This window comes from Acanthochromis polyacanthus, chromosome 13 (assembly GCF_021347895.1).
Source record: "Acanthochromis polyacanthus isolate Apoly-LR-REF ecotype Palm Island chromosome 13, KAUST_Apoly_ChrSc, whole genome shotgun sequence".
In the NCBI taxonomy this organism is placed as follows: Eukaryota; Metazoa; Chordata; class Actinopteri; family Pomacentridae; genus Acanthochromis; species Acanthochromis polyacanthus.
This window is the reverse complement of record NC_067125.1, coordinates 20,330,469-20,349,850: the sequence shown is the minus strand read 5'-3', so window position 1 is coordinate 20,349,850 and position 19,382 is coordinate 20,330,469. Positions and strand designations below refer to the sequence as shown.

At 40.1% G+C, this 19,382-nt stretch overlaps 2 protein-coding genes across 4 annotated transcripts in view; one reads left to right on the top strand and one right to left on the bottom strand.

The window, feature by feature from the left end:
* The window catches only part of LOC110969630 (Na(+)/H(+) exchange regulatory cofactor NHE-RF3-like), a 67,975-nt gene extending 56,842 nt beyond the window's left edge, over positions 1 to 11,133 (top strand). For both annotated transcript variants that reach the window (XM_051958334.1, XM_051958333.1), the window contains exon 8: positions 10,645 to 11,133. In XM_051958334.1, the coding sequence (XP_051814294.1) occupies positions 10,645 to 11,133 (489 nt within the window). The remainder of the gene's footprint in view (positions 1 to 10,644) is intronic.
* Positions 11,134 to 11,346: 213 nt separating this feature from the next.
* The window catches only part of nlk2 (nemo-like kinase, type 2), a 95,599-nt gene continuing 87,563 nt past the window's right edge, over positions 11,347 to 19,382 (bottom strand). For both annotated transcript variants that reach the window (XM_051958331.1, XM_051958332.1), the window contains 3 exons: positions 15,645 to 15,843; positions 14,584 to 14,677; positions 11,347 to 13,788 (listed from right to left, as the gene is read on the bottom strand). In XM_051958331.1, coding sequence (XP_051814291.1) covers positions 13,734 to 13,788; positions 14,584 to 14,677; positions 15,645 to 15,843 — 348 coding nt within the window. In that variant the 3' untranslated portion in view covers positions 11,347 to 13,733. The remainder of the gene's footprint in view (positions 13,789 to 14,583; positions 14,678 to 15,644; positions 15,844 to 19,382) is intronic.

Below are 19,382 nucleotides of genomic sequence, written 5' to 3'. Positions count from 1 at the left end.
ATAAATGCACATATACAAAAATCTCATTATGAAGAATAAAAATGCTTTTTAAACGAAAAAAATAATGTAAGGACTAAGTGTGTTATTGATATAAGTCAACCAATCGGTTAGGATGAATATGCAAATTAGCCTGTTTAAAGATATGAATATGGTAATACAAGTGCACTAAGGACAAGTGACTATTTATTGACCAAAAGTGGTCATAATATGAATCCCTTGCTCTGAGAAATTAGATTAATTGGCAAAAATTAATTTATCTATTTAATTATGCAAACTATGCTAAATATCTCATTAAATATGCAAGATACAGTTTTGCCCCAAGGCTCATTGGATTCTACAGGAAAAATTACATAAGAACCTGCCAAGAAACTTTAGACACCCCACTTCATAAATTCTTTATAGGATCTGCCCTGTCTATACCTAGAAAGCTCCAGTTTGCCAAGTTATCACACAAGTTTGTGTAGAATGGAACCCAGGGGTGTTAGAACACTTCTGTGCAGTATTTCTAGTACTTTTAAAGGTCCCAAACCCCACTTGCGAGTAGGTTTTTCTTAATTTTTAGCATTCCTAGCAAGCCCCCATGGCCTGCAGAGTGTAGGGAAACACCTAGGGATGTTTGTGGGGCACTAGCTACATGCAGAGGCCTTGTTTACCAACTCACAGCTCTCTGGTATGTCTAGAGGCTGAGAATTAACCACTTAAAGATGAAAAAAAAAACCCTGGCGAGGCTTTTTATAGCCCAAATTCTGAAAATTTCAGACCCCCACAACTCAGAAACTATTTGAGCTACAGGTCTACAATTTTGCATAGAAAGTACTTTTGTGACTATCTAATGATATGCAAATTTAAGACTAATTTGAAAATGGTGTGGCAACACCCCCAAGTCATTTCACCTGGTCATTCTGGTCATTTCACCTGGAATGACCTTCACTCAAACTTGCGGAACCAAAATCCAAAATCTTATGAAGTGTGATCTTGTGCTGTGTGAACCTTTTTTTTGTTTCTGCATTATGAGGCGTATGGACAACAAGCCTTGGTATTCTTTAAAAGTCACATTTAATGTTTTCACCATTATTTTCCAGATGGAACTTTTAAGGTAAATCGCACAATTGTTAACTGGATACTTCGTCATTAACTCTGATTTACAGTGTGTAAATGCAGAGGTAAAGATACATCTATGCACTGTATATACTGCTAGTTTTATTCAAATTACAATGCATCTGATTAAAACATCAAATATACAAACATTGTTTGGGACAGCAAATTATGTCATTTCAAATAGACCAGTAGTTGCTGAAATGTGGTTAGTCTGTCACAGAAAGTTTGTAATTATTACTCTACAATTTCCCAAAATGAGTACTGTTTGATTCGAGGACTTCATTCCAACGCAAAATAAAACAAATAGGAAACTACTAAACTCTAAACAAAGAGTTCATACGGGATGAGGAGGGAGGGCGACCACTGTAAACTGTGTTCATTCCTGAGAAAATTCCCATTCGGTTTCCAACAAAATACCCACAGTATGTTTCGTATGTACTGATCAGACTAACCCTAACTCCATAGTCCAGAATAGTCCTTGTTTGAACAGGGCTTGAACAGGGATAATTCACAATAAATAACACATTACCATCTTCAAAACTATATCTCATCAGGGTAAACCAATAACAAAACCTTTTGGAAAAATACTCCTGTACTCACTGAAAAGGAGCTACATCTGGTAATTTTATACTTTGGACAATATTATAAAGACTCAATTTACTGAATCTTTGTCAAATTTAGAAGGGGCAATACACCATGAATAAAACAGTGTGACATGGCATAGGTTGCACACACTGCACATACAGAAAAACACACAAAAATGTACACAACAATGTTACAACCAAGTTACAATAGGAATGACATTTTCAGGGGGCACTAACGTGGCAATAATGAAAAAAATCAGTAATTAGTAAAAGGCTGTACTGTGGGACTTGCTAGTTTCTAATTTACTGGAAATTATTTGTTGTGAATATCTTTTTTTTCCTAAAAGCTGCAGGCTGCAATGTGAACATTGTCAACAGAAGTTGCATCACTACACAGACTAACTGTGCGCTGAAACTTCGTAACAAACACGGTGGTTGAATCACAATTCATTTTCACATAGCAAACTACTTTTTTTCCTCGATTTGGTTTAAGTCTGATCAGTAGCTGTTGTCTCGTCACATTAAGAAACACTGCTGACTAATATGTCTTCCATCTTTAGGTCAAACTAATCTGAATTTCAGTAAGACATGTTAATTAGCCCCAGGTGGTAGGAGCAAAGGCTATTTTCAAGCCATAAGGTAAATATGACATTAAGACACCTCTTAATATCATATTTACCTTATGGCTTGAAAACAGCTAATATGTCCAATAATATAAGAATCACATAATGAAAATGTTACGAAGTGCATACACTGATCAGCATTAAAAATGCAGAGAGATGGAGTGAATAACACTGGTTTCTTTGTTCCAGTGACACTTCTCAAAGTCAGTTAGGTCTCCAAATAGGAAGCAGTGTGACTTTGGCGAGGCCCAGTTTGTGAAGGTTCAACAAAGGGGTCAGAGAATCTTGAAATGACAGGTGTTGTGGGATGTATTGGATATGCACGAGTTAGTACCAACTAAAAGTGGTTCAAGAAGGAACAACAGCTGAACTGTTAGCTGGTCATGGGCACCTCAAAGCTCACTGATGTGTGTTGGGAGTAAAGGCTAGATTGGGGTGTCTGTTCCTACAGAGGAGTTGCAAGATGTTAGAACACGCAACGCATCACAGCTTGCTTGTGCAGAATGCCTATGATGATCCTTGTCCACTGCCAAAAGCACTTTCAATGGGTGTGTGAGCACCATGAAGAAATTAAAGAAGACAGGTTTTCATTGTGCAGCACTGTGGTTTACCAAGGGAAGAGATGGTACCAAGATGCACAATGCCAAAAGAGATAAAGGAGACAGGGTGACAGACAGTAATGTTCTGCATGTAAACCTTGGGTCCTGCATTAAGTTTGGTGTTACTTGGACATGTATCACCCATTTAACTACTGTCACAGACCATGTGCATGCCTTCACGGAAGCAATATTTTTTTGATGACCTCTTTCAGTCACTCTGCCACATGGCAAAAATTGTTCAGGAAGTTCAACAACAGTTCAAGGTGTTGATTTGGCCTCCAAATACACCCTGTGCATGATAGCATGTGCTAGTTCCGGTTGAAAAACTCCGGGTGCTACAGTTACTTCCGGTCCCGCTTACAGCGCTGTCAGAAGCCAGAAGTACACTTTACTTTTCCAGATGCCTAGGCAACTTGCCTAAAATTTCTGTTGACGATGTTTATCGTCTCGCTGATGATTTTTCGTCAGCTCCTCAAAGCAAACGGGAAAAGGGATTCAAATTTTATATATCCCAGTACATATATAACTTTGAAGGTAAGTGGCATCGCATCCTACATAACTAGCGCTAGCTTAACTGTAGGGCTTGCCAAACATGTACCTTATCATTTTATTTTCCAGTATTTATACATTACTATTTTTTGCTTAGTTAGCTACTAGAATCCACTTTACACTTTAGTCTTTGGTACTTAGTCGAGTTCAGCAAGACATTTTATATTTGTAGTTTTGTTTGAACAAAATGACAGATAAATGCTTCGATTTCCTCTATATTTGATTAGGTGTCAAAACGGAATAACAAATGATTGAAGAGTGCACAGATTGTTGATATAGTTTATCAGATATTCGCTGTTTGATCAGTGACTATGCACTAATATTCCCGATCCTCAGCTCAATGTGAAACATTTTTTTTCGTCTAATTTTGGCAACTCACTGAGCCCGCAAATGCCGGTCTTTTGGAAAACAGTGAAGGCTTATAGAACCGTTATAAACACCAGAAGCCGAACATAATGGTACACTACAGTACCTCCCATATCGACCTTGAACACGCTGAAATCTGATTTTTTGTTTTGCCGAGAAAACAGTGTTTTTCTTTTTTGATTCCATGTTATCCATGCTGCGAAATAGCCTCCGGAAGGACCTGTAAGCCCTCCCGGTCAGAACCCGGAAGTTAGCATTTTGACGTGCACAGGGTCTATTCCGAGATCTCTATCTGACCTACGTGTATGGGATGTGCTGAAAAAACAAGTCTGATCCATGGAGCCCCACCTTGTAACTTCCAGGAGTTGAAGGATATGCCACTAACACCTTCTTCCCTGAGAGCAGAGGGCATTGTCAAAAGTCTGTAGAGACGAGGCTTCGATGGCTCAGAGCTGTTTTGATGATGATGAGGACCTACACAGTGTAACAGTGGTCTTAATGTTGTTGCTACTAGTGCAATGAACTAGTTGTTGTTAGTGTCCTCCAGAAACGTCTGTTGTTAAAATGTTTTTGCACAAATGTTTCAGTTGCTGTCTTCAGTGGTTGGTTTTATGTGCAACAGATGGAACAGGCATGCTTTCATTTTCATTATCTGAAAACAACCATTCTGCAGTTAATCAAAAGTACATAAATAAATAAAATAAGTGTGTATTATGCTAGGGCTGGACTTAAACACCGGATCCACATTAGATCCCATAATCAGGCATTAAACATCAGGAGCTACTAACAGATTGCCTATTCACTTTAGATATATCATTAAATTAATTGCTCTATCTTAGTACCCAACATTTCCAGCATAAATATTTTAAGCAAAAAAAAAGATTCCTTGGGCTATCCATGAGTCTGGAATTCTCCGATTTGACCTAGTCAAAACAAAAAGTGATGCTGTATGCTGGTAGTTACCACATAGTGCAGACTGGTTTCATTTTTAAATTTCCTAAACCATTGCATACCATTACTAATGGTCTTATATGTACACAATATGATTTTAAATCAAATATTCAGTCATACCCAGTGCTCATTTCTGTTTGTCTGCTATTTATACATTTAACAGGTTATTAATTGAGATGAACATTCATGTGCATTAACCAGCTGATACGATTTTTATTTCTTTGAAGGACTATATCACAAATAAACAATAATGTGGATGAAGTAAATACGAGATGTAGCATTAGCTTGTCTTTTTAAACAGTAAGAGGTTAAACTCACATTAATATAGAAAGTGCAGAATAACTGAAAAGAGTCCCAAATTAGCCCAAATGATGACAGAAAAGAGACATCTCTACTTTATCAATATTTTTTTAATGCTGGGGTAATACAAGATGGATGTGCGTCCAAACACTAGATGTCTGTGGAGAGAGTATGCTTAGAATTTTTCAGGTGTGTTATGTAATGGAGCATTTTGTGGCAATTCAACTCACTGACGAGGTCGTCAGAGATGCTGAGTGATTGCACATCTATATAAAATTATTGTTTTGTTGGTAATAAGAACATCTTGGAAATATTGAAAGCCAAAACTAAACTAAGGTATTGGAAAGTATTAGATTTCAATAAGTGGCTCCAATACTGGATTCTGATTCAATGAAATGTTGTTGCTCTCCAACCCCGTATAATACCTACCAAACCTACCAAAAACAAACACACAAAACAAGTAAACACAAAAACACCATGACCTATCAGTGGTCTAAAAATATCCCAGGCTGAAATAGCTTGTTGTTTGAAAAACCATCTTTGATTCAAATCATCAAATCAAATCATTTGACATTGAGCTTTGAACACAGCCACTGTGGCAAAAACAATGGTTTTCCCTCTCCATTTGGTCTTATCATATCAAAATGTGAAATTGACGAACAGTCAGGTAACCCTGGGCTATTGGTAGGGCTTTGCAATGCAACAATACAAACATGTGATAACTTCAAAATGTCAGGGGAATACTTTGCACTTCAACGGTGCCAAAAAAAGGGGCAGGTGGAGGGTGGGGAAAATTGTAGTATTTCAGTATAAAATCTTGAATAGACATTCAAGTGTTTGTAATTCATCCCCACATGAAACCCGAAATTTGTGGAGGTAAACAAAGCCAAGTTATTGAGTTCAGAGGTAGAGACCAACACAGTCAATCCTTTATATACATATTCACAGTGTTGCTGTGATGAAATAATTAACAATAACAAAAAAGGTTTCTCCTTAGATATATCTATAACTCTGCTGTACACACAAGTTACAATTAACATGACTGTGTATCTGTGAATCATTACAGGATTTGTTGTCCTCTACATATCCTAGTTGCAGGGTAAAAATCAAGAAAATATATACATTTGTATGCAAGTTTTTAAAAATATGATTAACTTCACAGCCCTCAAAATGTGCAGGCTAATACAATTTCTATACAGTAGTATCATTCTCTAAGTTGGTGTATAGATTTGCTTCTCTATTTAACATATATACATAATCATACTTTGAGGTGTGAGAAAAATGCATGCCATAGGACACAAGTACAGGAATAAAAAACAATTCTAAAAAATATATTAAATAATTTACTTCAAAGCTCTTTTTTCTGGAGACAGTATACATGTATACGGAGGAGAAGTGGCACTCTTTTGCACTGGATTACCATCTACAGTCAGGTCCCTAAATATTTGGACATTGACATAACTTTCAATATTTTGGCTCTGTACACCACCACAATGGATTTAAAATTAAAGTGTTTTAAGTGCAGACTCTCAGCTTTAATTAGAGGGTATTTGCATCCAAATCAGGTGAATGGTGGCGGAATTACAACACATTTTAGATGTGCCCTCCACCTATTTAAGGGACCAAAAGTAATTGGACAATTGGCTGTTCAGCTGTTCTGTGGCCAGGTGTTATTCCCTCATTATTTCATTTATAAAGAGCAGATAAAAGAACAACTCTCAATATGAAGTCCAAAGAGCTGTCAGTGTCTAAGTGAAGCAAGTCATCATTAGGCTGAAAAATCCAAACAAACCCATCAGAGATCTCTCTGAAAACATTAGTTCATCTTGATTGTTTCATTTCAATCCATTGTGGTTGTGTACAGAGCTGAGATGCTGAAAATTGTGTCAGTGTCCAAATATTTATGGACCTGACTGTAGAAAAACCCATACAGATGAGACCATGCCATTATTTACTTGTCATTGATATGCTACTTGCTTCTCTTATATGGTGAGATTCTTGAATGCAATTCAATACAAAGAATTACCACCTTTAAAGAATGATATTGCTGGTTTAGCTGGTTCTTTACCATGGTTCCATTTCTTTTTATTGTAATACACTGTGATGTCTGTTCCCCATTTGTAGGACAGACATCTGCTTCTTATATAGGTATGCTCCAAAGGAAGATTGAATCTTGTTTAAATTACGCTACCAAATGGTCACTCTCTTCTGCTATGCTTGCTGAGGTGTTTTTTTTTTTTTTTTCACAATCTGGGTCTGATTCTCATAGTGTTGGCCATCACCCCTATTAGTTATTAGATGACACACAAAAATCTGTAGCCTTGGGTGTACAACCACGACAGGAAACAAAATGAGTACTATAACTTCAAAAGAAATATGTATGAAAACATTTCAGATAACAGAGAATCTATCCATCTCACTTTGTTTAAACACGGCAGCTGGTCAAATAAAATCTGTACATCAGCATCACTGGTCCAAAGTTAATTATATAGATCTGATACTTGATTCCACTTGACTGTTGTTGACATGCTCCAGCTATTTTGCTAAGCACCTGTTAGATTTGTTTAACATGACCAAACCTGAATCCTTTCTTGAACATTTGTCAATAACAGACAGAGAGCTGTCCATTCAGTACACTGTCCGGAAAAGCACTGAGGGAGCCAACATTATCTGTTATTTCATCACCAAAAGAATTTATCTTCTTCCCTCCAAGATGACCAGATCCAGTTCTAGAGGATTTGGTGTTAAGTAAGTCATTTTGGCAACCATTGTGTTAAGTGGTTGTGAAAAATAGAAGCAAATGAACAAAGTCCACATACTTACTCCATTTCTAATTTACATCTAACTTTGAATACATTTATTTACAAATGTTCGTTCTTTGGTTGTCTGTGGAGTGTGAGTGCAACAAGTAGAATATAAAAAAGAACTTCATCAAAAATAGATGAGTCAAACAACCAAACAGGCTTGAAGCAAATCCAATAATCCAGTTAACCACTTGTTTGAAAAGTGAAACCAGTTGAAACCTCCAACAGAAAAGTACAAAGCACCTCTGCTAGTCTGAATAGCTAGTAGTAATCTCATGGTTCCCAACAGACAATGTCGTTGTCAAGGAAGTGGCTAAGATGGCACAACCACTTGTGCATGATGTTGTAAGACAGGGAACGTAGGCCGAAAGAGATGGAGAACATGCAACAGTAGTCCCCGGCCCATTCAAAGCAGAGACTACTGGTCAACATGTTGCTGTGACCAAAATGTTCTCATGTAACAGAAACGATGGCCAACTGGAAAAAAATAAGAGCCAGACTGTGAAGGACTGAGACCACTAGAAATAGCTAACAGGCTTTAGTGGTTATCATTCACACAGATATAGAAATGTAGATACAATGCTTGCGATGTGATGTGCATCTGCATATTGGGGTGGCGAAGAGTAAGCAAATAAAATGAGTTAAATTAATAAATGGCCAAATATTAACCCCTGAATAGCCACAAATGCAGAGTGTGCATCTCTCAATAACCATTATACTTGTTCATTGGTGGATACTGATTAGTGGATGGTGAATGTGCAGATGCATAGCAGCGACATACAGCAGCAGCCAAAGAGGTATCTATGTTTCTAGATCTGTCTTCATTCAGCTCAGTTCTAGTGCAATGTACAGACAGTGAGTCAAGCAAAGATCACAGAAGAACACGAGAAAACTGAAATATTTCAGTTCAATGATGTTTCAACCAGGAATATTTCTCTTCATTTTCTTTGGGGTAAAATTTGCTCAGATTGGCTGATTGTGTGAATAGATATCTTACTTTTCAAGGAGAGACTTTAGGAGGCACAAAAGTAGACAACACACATTCCTTCATAAAAAAAAACAACAAGTACTCAGTTAGGCAGAACTGTTTAACCCTATGCCACTCACGAACTGACTATTAGTGGTACAAGTGTTCTGGCTGGTCAAAGAAGGGGACTGGAGCAACACTGTAGAATTTCCTGTTCTGCTTATTTTCCCATTTATCAGTTACTGACTGTATGCTCTTTGAAGTCACAGGAGTAATGCTGTCTCATTTGGAAGCAGGGCATCGTGGAAGTATAACTTTTAGTCTGATACCTTTTTGAACTTATTTCCTGTTCAATAAAAAGCTTAGTTGTTCTTTGTGTAGCACGCAAGTGGACATTTCAACTTTCACCTTCAAGACAAATGATCTAAATTATGAAACATCATTCCAACTAATCAAGCAGACCCTATTTAAATTCAACAGTACATTGTTCTAATCTACACTGTGAGCACAGTGTCAGCATTTAAACCAGAAATAAAGCTGCAGTTGGCCTAATCAAGTGATGCCTGACTCGTCATTCCTATGTTGGGGCTTCATGTATAAACATTTGCACACATTCATCACTGAAATCACATGCAAAATAGCAGATACTTGATTTACTTGTTCGGACACATATGCAGTATATGTAAAATTACGCATATATCTTAACAGTAATTACACTCCTTGATGTGTGTGTTCTTTATATGAAGACTTTATTTGCAAAAACAGATAACTCCGTTTTGATAAATTATCAGAATTTTTTTTTCTTTTATTGTTTACTTGAGATCCAGGGTGCACCAAAAAAAACAAACTTGACACTTGAATATTCCCTCCTCTGGCTTCTATGTGAAGTCAGTTCATAAGTTGTCATCTTTTAATAAGGTCAGATATCACCAGTGGTCAACTTGATAAGGCATATGTGTGCAAAAGTAAGGAAGTAACTGTACAAATGGCCAAAACTAAAGCCGTTCCTGATGTACTGCGTGCCGGACTGACTGTGACAGCCATATCCAGACCGCTGGGGATATCAAGACAGGCAGTTTATAATGTAAAGAAAAAGCTGGAACTTACCGGGAGTGCTGACGGAAAACCTGGCTCCGGTAGGAAGAAATCAGTAAGGGTCAAGTCCATTATAAACAAGGTCAAACGGAGGATATGGACCAACCCCATACAGTCAATGAGAAGGATGGCTGCTGACCTCAAAATCAGTAACACATCCATGAGAAGGATAGTGAAAAATGACCTCCAAATGAACTCTTGAGCAAGAGTTAGAGTTCCGCTACTAACACAGCAGCAAAAGGAGACTCGGTTAGAAAGAGCAAAAGCCATCTTGAATGATTTGAAGCATGCTGCAGCTGGAAGAACCATTCTTTTCACTGACGAAATGTCAGGGTCCTCTCCTCACCCCATTCCCACCTGGCATCCCAAAGAACCCCTTTCCCTATCTGTTCCTCTCTCTGTCCCGCTGTCTCTCTCTCTCTCTCTCTCTCCCATCCGCTCTACTACCTCTGTCTTCCCCTGCAGCATGGCACCTGAGTGGAGTTCGGCTTCTCAGCTGACTCCACTCAGGTAATCAACCACATCCACAGGTCCCGGACAGCTGGAAGACATCAGGATGATTACTCTCCAGCAATAAGTACCGGCTCAGCCTTCCACACCCTGCCAGATCGTTGAATAAGACTCACCAGTCAGTTCGCCTTCTAGCCGACAGAAGTCAGTTGTGTTTTTTGACGCTACTAACCACCTTTCTCCTCTGCCTCCGCCTAGGTCCGGCTGTCCGGGATCCCCTCCGCCCTGATCCCTCATCCGTCCTCCCGGACCATTCGGCACCGGTTTCCCCCTCACTGGACCCCCCATTCAGCTCGGACCCCTCCCTGGATCCCCGACCGGCTTCCCTCGACCCAAACCCAGAAACCGCAGCAGCAAGCCGGCTGCTCGTCGCCTCCCCTCTGGAAGTCCCCTCCGCCTGGACGTCAGTCGCTGTCAGGCCCACCGAACACCTTGGTCCCCCGGATCGTCAGTGTCCGACGTCTTTCCGTTCCCCCGGCTCCCACTACTCATCGGACCTTCGTTCCCCGCCTGCCACCGGCCGCCAGGGATCCACTATGTCCATCTGCGGCACTCCGTTCCCCCTTCAGACCGACGGCGACCGCCGATCCCCGGCTCCAGAACCTTCCGGCCCAAACCTCACTCCACCTGCCGTTTCCCTGCCTCCTGGTTCCCTCACCCCGGCCATATCCAACCTATACACAATAAAATCCTTCTAATCTCCACCGGTCTTGGTAGTGTGGCTCTCTGCCCGGGTCCGCCTAGTTAATTCCGTGACATGAAAAGATCTTTACTGTGAATGCTGCTGCTAACAGAAGAAATGACAGATGGATAGGCAATGACTCCCAGAACTGTTCTGAAGGCGTCAAGCATATAAATACCACGAAACACCCAGCTTCTGTTATGATGTTTGACCTCGTTGCATCTGACGGTCAGAAGATGCCTCCTGTGTTCATATCAGCTGGAGTAAAGGTTAACACTGAAGCGTACCTGGATATTTTGAGTTCCCAGGTCAAGCCATGGGTAGAGGCACACTACCCTGATGGAAACTACGTCTTTCAACAGGATGGAGCTCCAGCACACACTTCAAAGAAGACCCAGGCGTGGTTGAAAGCAAACCTGGCAGCATACTGGCCGAAGGAGATGTGGCCCCCACAGAGTCCAGATCTCAACCCATTGGATTACAGTGTGTGGGCAACGGTTGAGAAGGAGGCCTGCAGCACTTCACATGCCTCAGTTCAAGCTTTGAAGGCCTCAGTAAAAAGGACGTGGCAGAAAATGACATCGGACTATATTAAGAAAACCTGCCTCGCCTTCTGACGTCGTGTAGAGGCTGTGATAAGAGCAAAGGGTGGAAATATTGAACACTAGATTGATTTTACATTACTTTAAACATTGTTGTACGTTAACTCAATAAAATAAAACTTTTGATGAATTTTTGTTAATAATTGCAACGAAACCCTCAAGTGTCAAGTTTTTTTTGGTACATCCTGTAATATCAATCAAACTGAAGCTGAGTGGATTTGACTCAGTAGAAAAATGCATGACAAAATAGAGAAAAAATAAATTATTAAGGTTATAATTATTATTATTTCAAGTAAACAATAACAAAATATTGTTTCTGAAAATTTCTAAAATGGAGTTATCTGTTTTTGCAAATAAACTCTTCATATATGTTTTACATTTCTGGATTGTGCATCGTCTTTGACAATAACCGTGAACAGCGTAAAGGTCTGATGTGGAAATGTAAAATTTAATTGTAATTTATTTAGTTCACTTCTGCAATATTTTGTCCTGACACCAGACAAAAGTGCCTTGTAATGAGTGTAGAAGAAAATGACTGAAGCTGTGAAATGAAATTAAAAGTTTGTTCTAAATGGAAGGATGCTGTGAAAAGTTGATAAACTATGAAACAGAGAAAATAAGTAAGATTATGCATGACATGAATGTACTTGATACTGTTGCTCCTGTTTAAAGTTGTGCCAATTAATTTTGCCTGCAAAGAGCAAGACAACTGTAAAAGAAGCTGACGGGTATGTTACCTCCTTTTAAAGTTACACCGACTAGAGTGTTAAGTGTTTGATAACACTGAAGTAACAAAGTGGCTGTCAGATCGTTTCACTGTTCAGCTTTTTGACGCCAAAATTAGAGGGGGGTGCATCCAACATTTTTTTACAGCTAGTGTTGTAGCAATAGACACATGAACTGTTAGACAGACAACCTGGATGCAGTGTGACTGAGCCTCATGAGGTTGTGATAGCACGATGTTCACTCAGCCTTCAAGTGAGGTCACTTGGAGCCGGTAGAAACAGTTTTAACTTCAAAAAAATATCATATAAACTAATTTGTTTAAAACATGCCAATGCTTCAAAATGTGATCTGATATGATTGTTCATCCTGTTACATGATTAAGCATTTACCAATGATAAATAATTTGACTTCAATTTTAGGGTTTTTTAAGAACTGGTTAGGAATAACAGCTACTCTTTAGCCTGTTACTAAATGAGCTAGAGCAAATGTTTCTGTCGATCAATGAGCACTGCCGTGTCAAATGAGTAACTATAAAAAAGAAAAAGAAGTATGTCATTAATCCCAAACCTTTCGAATCTGCACACAATCTTAATATTTATGCATCATTTATACATGAGGCCCCTGATCTTTGGCAAATTAAGTGTTAGATGAGTAAAAACCAAATGTGGAGGGGGTGGGGGTAGGGGCACAGGTGGATAAACAACTAATTTCTAACAACTTCTTTTCAAAGCATTAAAATATTAATGTGCCAAAAGTCATATTCTTAATAAACATGAGGAATACCAACTCAGTTATAAAAGATTGTCTGAATAAGAAGCAAGGTTAATTAATTAACCACTGTGGAGGTGAATGTGGGTAAAATTACATAAGAGAGTATAATTGTATGGGGAATCGATCAGTTTGTGATTGGAATACACATATTCATTTAAGAATATGTACCAATGTATAAAGCAAAACAAACATACTTCATTGTATATTTGTTAAATCTTATCTACCTGTAAGTAATCAGATGGGTTTGTTTAAAACATTCACATTTGGTCTACAGACCAAAGAGTGTCTCACTCTTTTGCATACCAAACCCTCGAATACTTCCGATAAAGCAAATATCAGTAGATCTCTCTTCATTTGTTCCATATTTCAGCATAAACACAGCAGACCTGTGAGTCCTGCTCTCCAGTGAAATGCTACGCAGATGAAAGAAGATGTTGAGACGTTTCTTGTTCCCAGTTTAGCAGCTTGTCAGTTGGGAAAGATGATGACAAACACAGCAGCAGCAGCTATTCCCACACCAGCGGAGATGGAGGCATTTCAGAGGGCTGAGCCACTGTGGAACTATTCAAAAGCAGGTCAACAAGTGGATAAAGGTAATATTAGTTATTTACATTTCCAGCAGCTCAAAAATGTATTAAATGGTTGTGAATAATTACATTGTATTCTACAAATGTTCAGAAGAGGATAAAAATATGCACACGACTTTCCAAGTATCAGCAAATACATATACTTTAAATGACTATAAAGGGTTAAAACCACCAACATTAGAAACTACAGTTAGGAAACTTATAATAGGCTTTCTTTACAGCTGACATTTTTACACGTCATAGCAGAAAAGAAAAGTTGTAATAATGATTGCAGTACTGGACTTCACTTAGGTCCATGTGTTGTACATGCCGGCTCACTGTTACGGCCTACTAGAACATTTACTGCAGAACCATTACTAATATTAGTAACTGGAGCTATGCTTTCAGCTGTGACAAATTGTCGGCTGTGAAAAGCTCCATTACTGTTTTTATATATTAGGAATTTCAAACTTTGCACTTTAGTGATAACATATGTTGAAATACTAGAAAACAGCAAGGAATAGCAGCATCAAAAAGCTCTCCAAAATTTAGGGAAAGACTCATTTGTTGTCCACTCAGATGCAGCTAATAGCAATACCTCTGTAATGTATGTGCAAAGGGCATCTGACTTGGTTAACCTAGATTAGCAAAAAGACTAGAAGCAGGAAAACTGCTAACCAAAGTCCACCAACGGGTAAAATAAATACACCGAACTACAAGTGCTATCAGCACATGCGCAATCTTCAGTTCTAAGACATTTCATACTGCTGTGAATTAAAGGGCCTCCTACCTGATGAAACTTTTAAAAGCAGCTGATTGAGGGTTAATGCAGAGTGGTACTCGACTCCCCTTTTGCTGTTCCAAAATGAACTGATGGATGATCTCTGGAAAACAGACAAACCAGCACTTCTTATTTATTTTAACTTAACATTATAGGAACGTTTAACATTACTTCAGCATTCCTTAATTCTTCATAAAACTCATGTTTATATGAACTCAAATCCTTGTGTAGGGCTGCACAGTGGTGTAGTAATAAAACAGTAATAATAAAGTACACAAGGCATGGGAAGCATGGGTTTTCTCCGGGTACTCCGGCTTCCTACCACAGTCCAAAAATATGCTGAGGTTAACTGATTACTCTAAATTGCCCGTAGGTACGAATGTGAGAGTGATTGTTTGTCTGTATATGTAGCCCTGTGGCAGACTGGCGACCTGTCCAGGGTGTCCCCTGCCTTCGCCCGAGTCAGCTGGGATAGGCTCCAGCACCCCCGCAACCCTAGTGAGGATAAAGCGGTGTATAGAGAATGGATGGATGGATGAAATCCTTGTGTACTTTTTTTATTACTGTTCATTTGGTTTCCTTCAACTAAAACTGCCTTTCTGAGATCCAGTCCCCATCAGCAGTCCCCATATTGTAATGCAAGTCTGTCTTTGTTTTCACAGCAATGCACAGTTTCAGGGCAGAACACTCGAGTCAGATTTACTGTCAATGATGGTGTTGTACAAATGTGAACTGTAATCACAATTTTCTTCAGTTCCTGATTTACTAAGATAGCATCTCATTAGGCAGTCACCACCTTGACTGATGCTGCAACTGGACCTCCCAACTAATTTTGAGGAAGTGAGAAGTCATACAAAGTTCAAAGGTGGGATTTCTGTGAGATCGTCAAGGTTACAAAAGAAAAGATAGAATATTGATCTTGATTACAAAACACAGACCTCAACACCACCCACATTTCGTTATTACTGAAACAATTATATGGATCAATAATTCCTCCTTTTAAAATCACTTTGTTTATGCTGAAATGACTTAATGCTGCCAACAGAGAGGTTAACAGCAGACAAATTTACCTTTGACTTGTCTCACAGAGCTGAGATTCTTTTCAAAGCCATCATCGAATTTGGGGTTAGTGATGGGCTCAAAGTCGCTGGTGTAAACACGGCCAGAAGATGTGGTGAAGCAGCATTTGCACATGCATGTGTGGTACCGGAGTCGACCTTCATCCAGGTAAGGGTGAGCCAGGGCATCCTTTGCTGAAATCCTCTTTGACTGAAGACCATATGCACAAATAAGATGTGTTATCAAAGACTCAACTTCATTTTATATTCCTTAGCCTCAAAATACATGTAGGAAGGAGTAAATGAAAAAAAGATTTTTCAGTTAAAGTGGAACTTCGGTTTGTTTTCAACCTGGGGTCTGTTTTGATATGTCATTTCATACATGTGAGTGATGGAGAAATGAATTTTCGACATAGCTCCAGTATTTAGCCAGGCAGGCAGCCAGGCAAGCAGCTTCGCAGCTCAGCTAGCGAAAAGCATGGGGCAACTTACTGAGCCCCTAAGGTGCCACAGAGAAAAAAAAAAAACGCGCGCACGAGATACTAAAACGCGCACGTTTTAAGATAAAACGTGCACTCGAAATAAAGTTATTTACCACGTTTTGACTTGTCCTCGGCCACTACGGCTTCCAGTAGCGACATCAGATGTTTTCAAACACACACGCAATGGAGAGAAGAAGTGAGCTCGTTAACTTTTACTTCCACCTCGGAATGTCATATAATGACATTCTTGCTGCTCTTGCCACGAGAGATGTAATAATCCTAAGTAGGAGAACTTTGCTGTCCATGGTCCTGAATATTGTGTACTGACCTTTTTACCAGAGCTGTCCGTTACTGATTAATCCCCTTATTTAGTCAAACAAGCAAATCAAAGTAAGAATAACTTTGCACAACAGAAAACAGAGCACAGAGCTTAAAATAATGTTTTAAAACAGAATAGGTATACTTTATGTTGCGGGTTAAATGAAAACCTGTTAAGAAACAGGTGGTTTGAACCCAAGCAGCAGGCAACAGGCAGGTGGGTGGATTAATAATAAAGTTTAATAGATTATGGAACCAAAAAATAATCAAAACAGGAGACACAAAGAATGAACTTAACAGGGATCTAAACTGAAACTAAAGCGACGGCGCACAGCCGCGGTGGGGAGCTAAACAAAAACTAAACTCTAAACGGGGAAAGGAAACTGACATAATGTCCAAGGGGGTCAGGAGACAGGGCAGAAACGGAGCTGACAAAGCTGATAGCAGGGACGTGACCCCATCCTATCTGTCTCCCGCTTTTACTCCCTCTTCTTTGCTCTCCTCTGCTCTCTCTCTCTCTGCCCAGCGCTGCACCTGGGCGGAGCGCAGCCTCAGCTGCCTCCACTCAGGTAATCAGCTTCGCCACGAGACTCGGACAGCTGTGCCTCATCTCACTGATTACATCCTCTGCAATAAAGACCGGCTGAACCTTCCATACCTTGCCAGATTGTTGTACTCGACCACTCAGTCAGTCACGTCTAGCCAACTCAATGTTACCTGGTGCTTTGTAACGTTTCTAACGTTCTCTCTCTCTACTCTGCCTATAATCCTGCCGTCTGGGTTCTCACCTGCTTCTCTAGCCCGGAACCGTGTCCACAGATAATTCAGCTTCCAGCCAGCCTGCCTGGAACCCAGTCCTGGGTTACCTTCTCCTGTTTTGGATTACCTGCTTGGCTCTGCCCTCGGAGCATACAGCCATTCCGGCTCTGATCGGCCCGAGGCTCTAAACAGACTGCTTGGAATAAAAGACGATTACTGGCGACTGGTCCACCTACCAACACGGCCCCCTGGATCGTCAGTGTCCGCTGACTCCCAGATCCCCTGCTTCAGTTCCCGACTGCTGTCGACTGGCCAATTACCAACTCGGCCCCCAGGATCGTCAGCATCCTCCATTCCCCGTATCTCCGGCTCCTGCTCCATTCCACCCTCCGTCTGCATCCACCTCCGGCCGTCGAGGATCCGCCAACATCAGCCGTCGCACTCTGGTCCCCCCAAACCTACGACGACCACCGATCCCTGGCTCAGAACTCTGACCCAAACCTGCTCAGTATCCATCCGGCTCCACGCATTCAGGTTCCCTGCATTCCTTTCCATAACTCATTTCCATACAATAAAACATTCTTTAAATCGTCCGGCTTTGGTGTGCTCTCTGCTTGAGTCCACTCTTCCTATTACGTGACAAATACACCGCCAATTTGAGAGGTGGAGAGTGTGAATGTGCTCATAACGCATCATAGATGTGTTAAGTGTTACCAAAAAGGAAAGTCGGAATATTGGGCCAGATCCTCAAAAGGATTGCACTGCTTTTGCAACTGCTAAACCTGTTCAAATGAGAGAAAAAAACAGCGGGCAATCCACAAAGCATATGCAAAGGCTGAAATGAACGCAAACTAAACCCAAACTGCACTGCCAGTCCAATTTGCATGCATATAAATTAGGGAATATTCATAAATTCAGCACAAAACCACCTAATCCACAGAGACCAGCGCTAATTGCTACAGGCAGTTAAGCGGTGCTAATTTACGCCGGCGAGACCGGTGTCTTAAATCAGCGCAATTTCTCTTTCTCCCTCCCTCGCTCTCTCTCTCTCTCACGTAAAATGATTGCAAATTTCACTCAGTCTGTGATAACTGTGGAGCATAGCCTATATAACGGCTCTCATACCAGGAGCATATTATTTAGGATTTTTCCCAGTAAGTAGGCATCACGTTATTTCCAGCGACATGCTGTTTTCATTTAACCCGCAACATAAAGTATACCTATTCTGTTTAAAACATTATTTTAAGCTCTGTGCTCTGTTTTCTGTTGTGCAAAGTTATTCTTACTTTGATTTGCTTGTTTGACTAAATAAGGGGATTAATCAGTAACGGACAGCTCTGGTAAAAAGGTCAGTACACAATATTCAGGACCATGGACAGCAAAGTTCTCCTACTTAGGATTATTCCATCTCTCGTGGCAAGAGCAGCAAGAATGTCATATGACATTCCGAGGTGGAAGTAAAAGTTAACGAGCTCACTTCTTCTCTCCATTGCGTGTGTGTTTGAAAACATCTGATGTCACTACTGGAAGCCGTAGTGGCCGAGGATAAGGACAAGTCAAAACGTGGTAAATAACTTTATTTCGAGTGCACGTTTTATCTTAAAACGTGCGCGCGTTTTAATATCACGTGCGCACGAATAAGTATCTCGTGCGCACGTTTTATATATTTTTTTCTCCGTGGCACCTTAGGGGCTCAGTTAGTTGCCCCATACTTTTCGCTAGCTGAGCTGCGAAGCTGCCTGCCTGGCTGCCTGGCTAAATACTGGAGCTATGTCGAAAATTCATTTCTCCATCACTCACATGTATGAAATGACATGTGAAAACAGACCCCAGGTTGAAAAAAAAAAGGAAGTTCCCCTTTAACATGAGTTGTAGTTCTATTTCACCTTGTCTTCTGATGTGTGGTAGCTCTGCTTTCTAGAGAATTAACTTTTATAAGAGACATCTGTTATAAGATTCTTGAATTGGGTTTGTATATTCGTTTTCCTGAGCGCAATTTTTAGTTACTAAAGGCGTGTTTGTCCTAGCCTCACAGTTTCTGACACCCGATTATCAGTTTGAGTGAGCAATAGGCTCTTTTGTTTAAAGTGCTGTGTACAATCTTACTGAAAATCTTCTAGCTTTGAGTTTTTTGTTTTAGTTCTCCTGCCCAGGTATTACCTGCTGTGGGTCAGCTAATATTTAGTGTAGT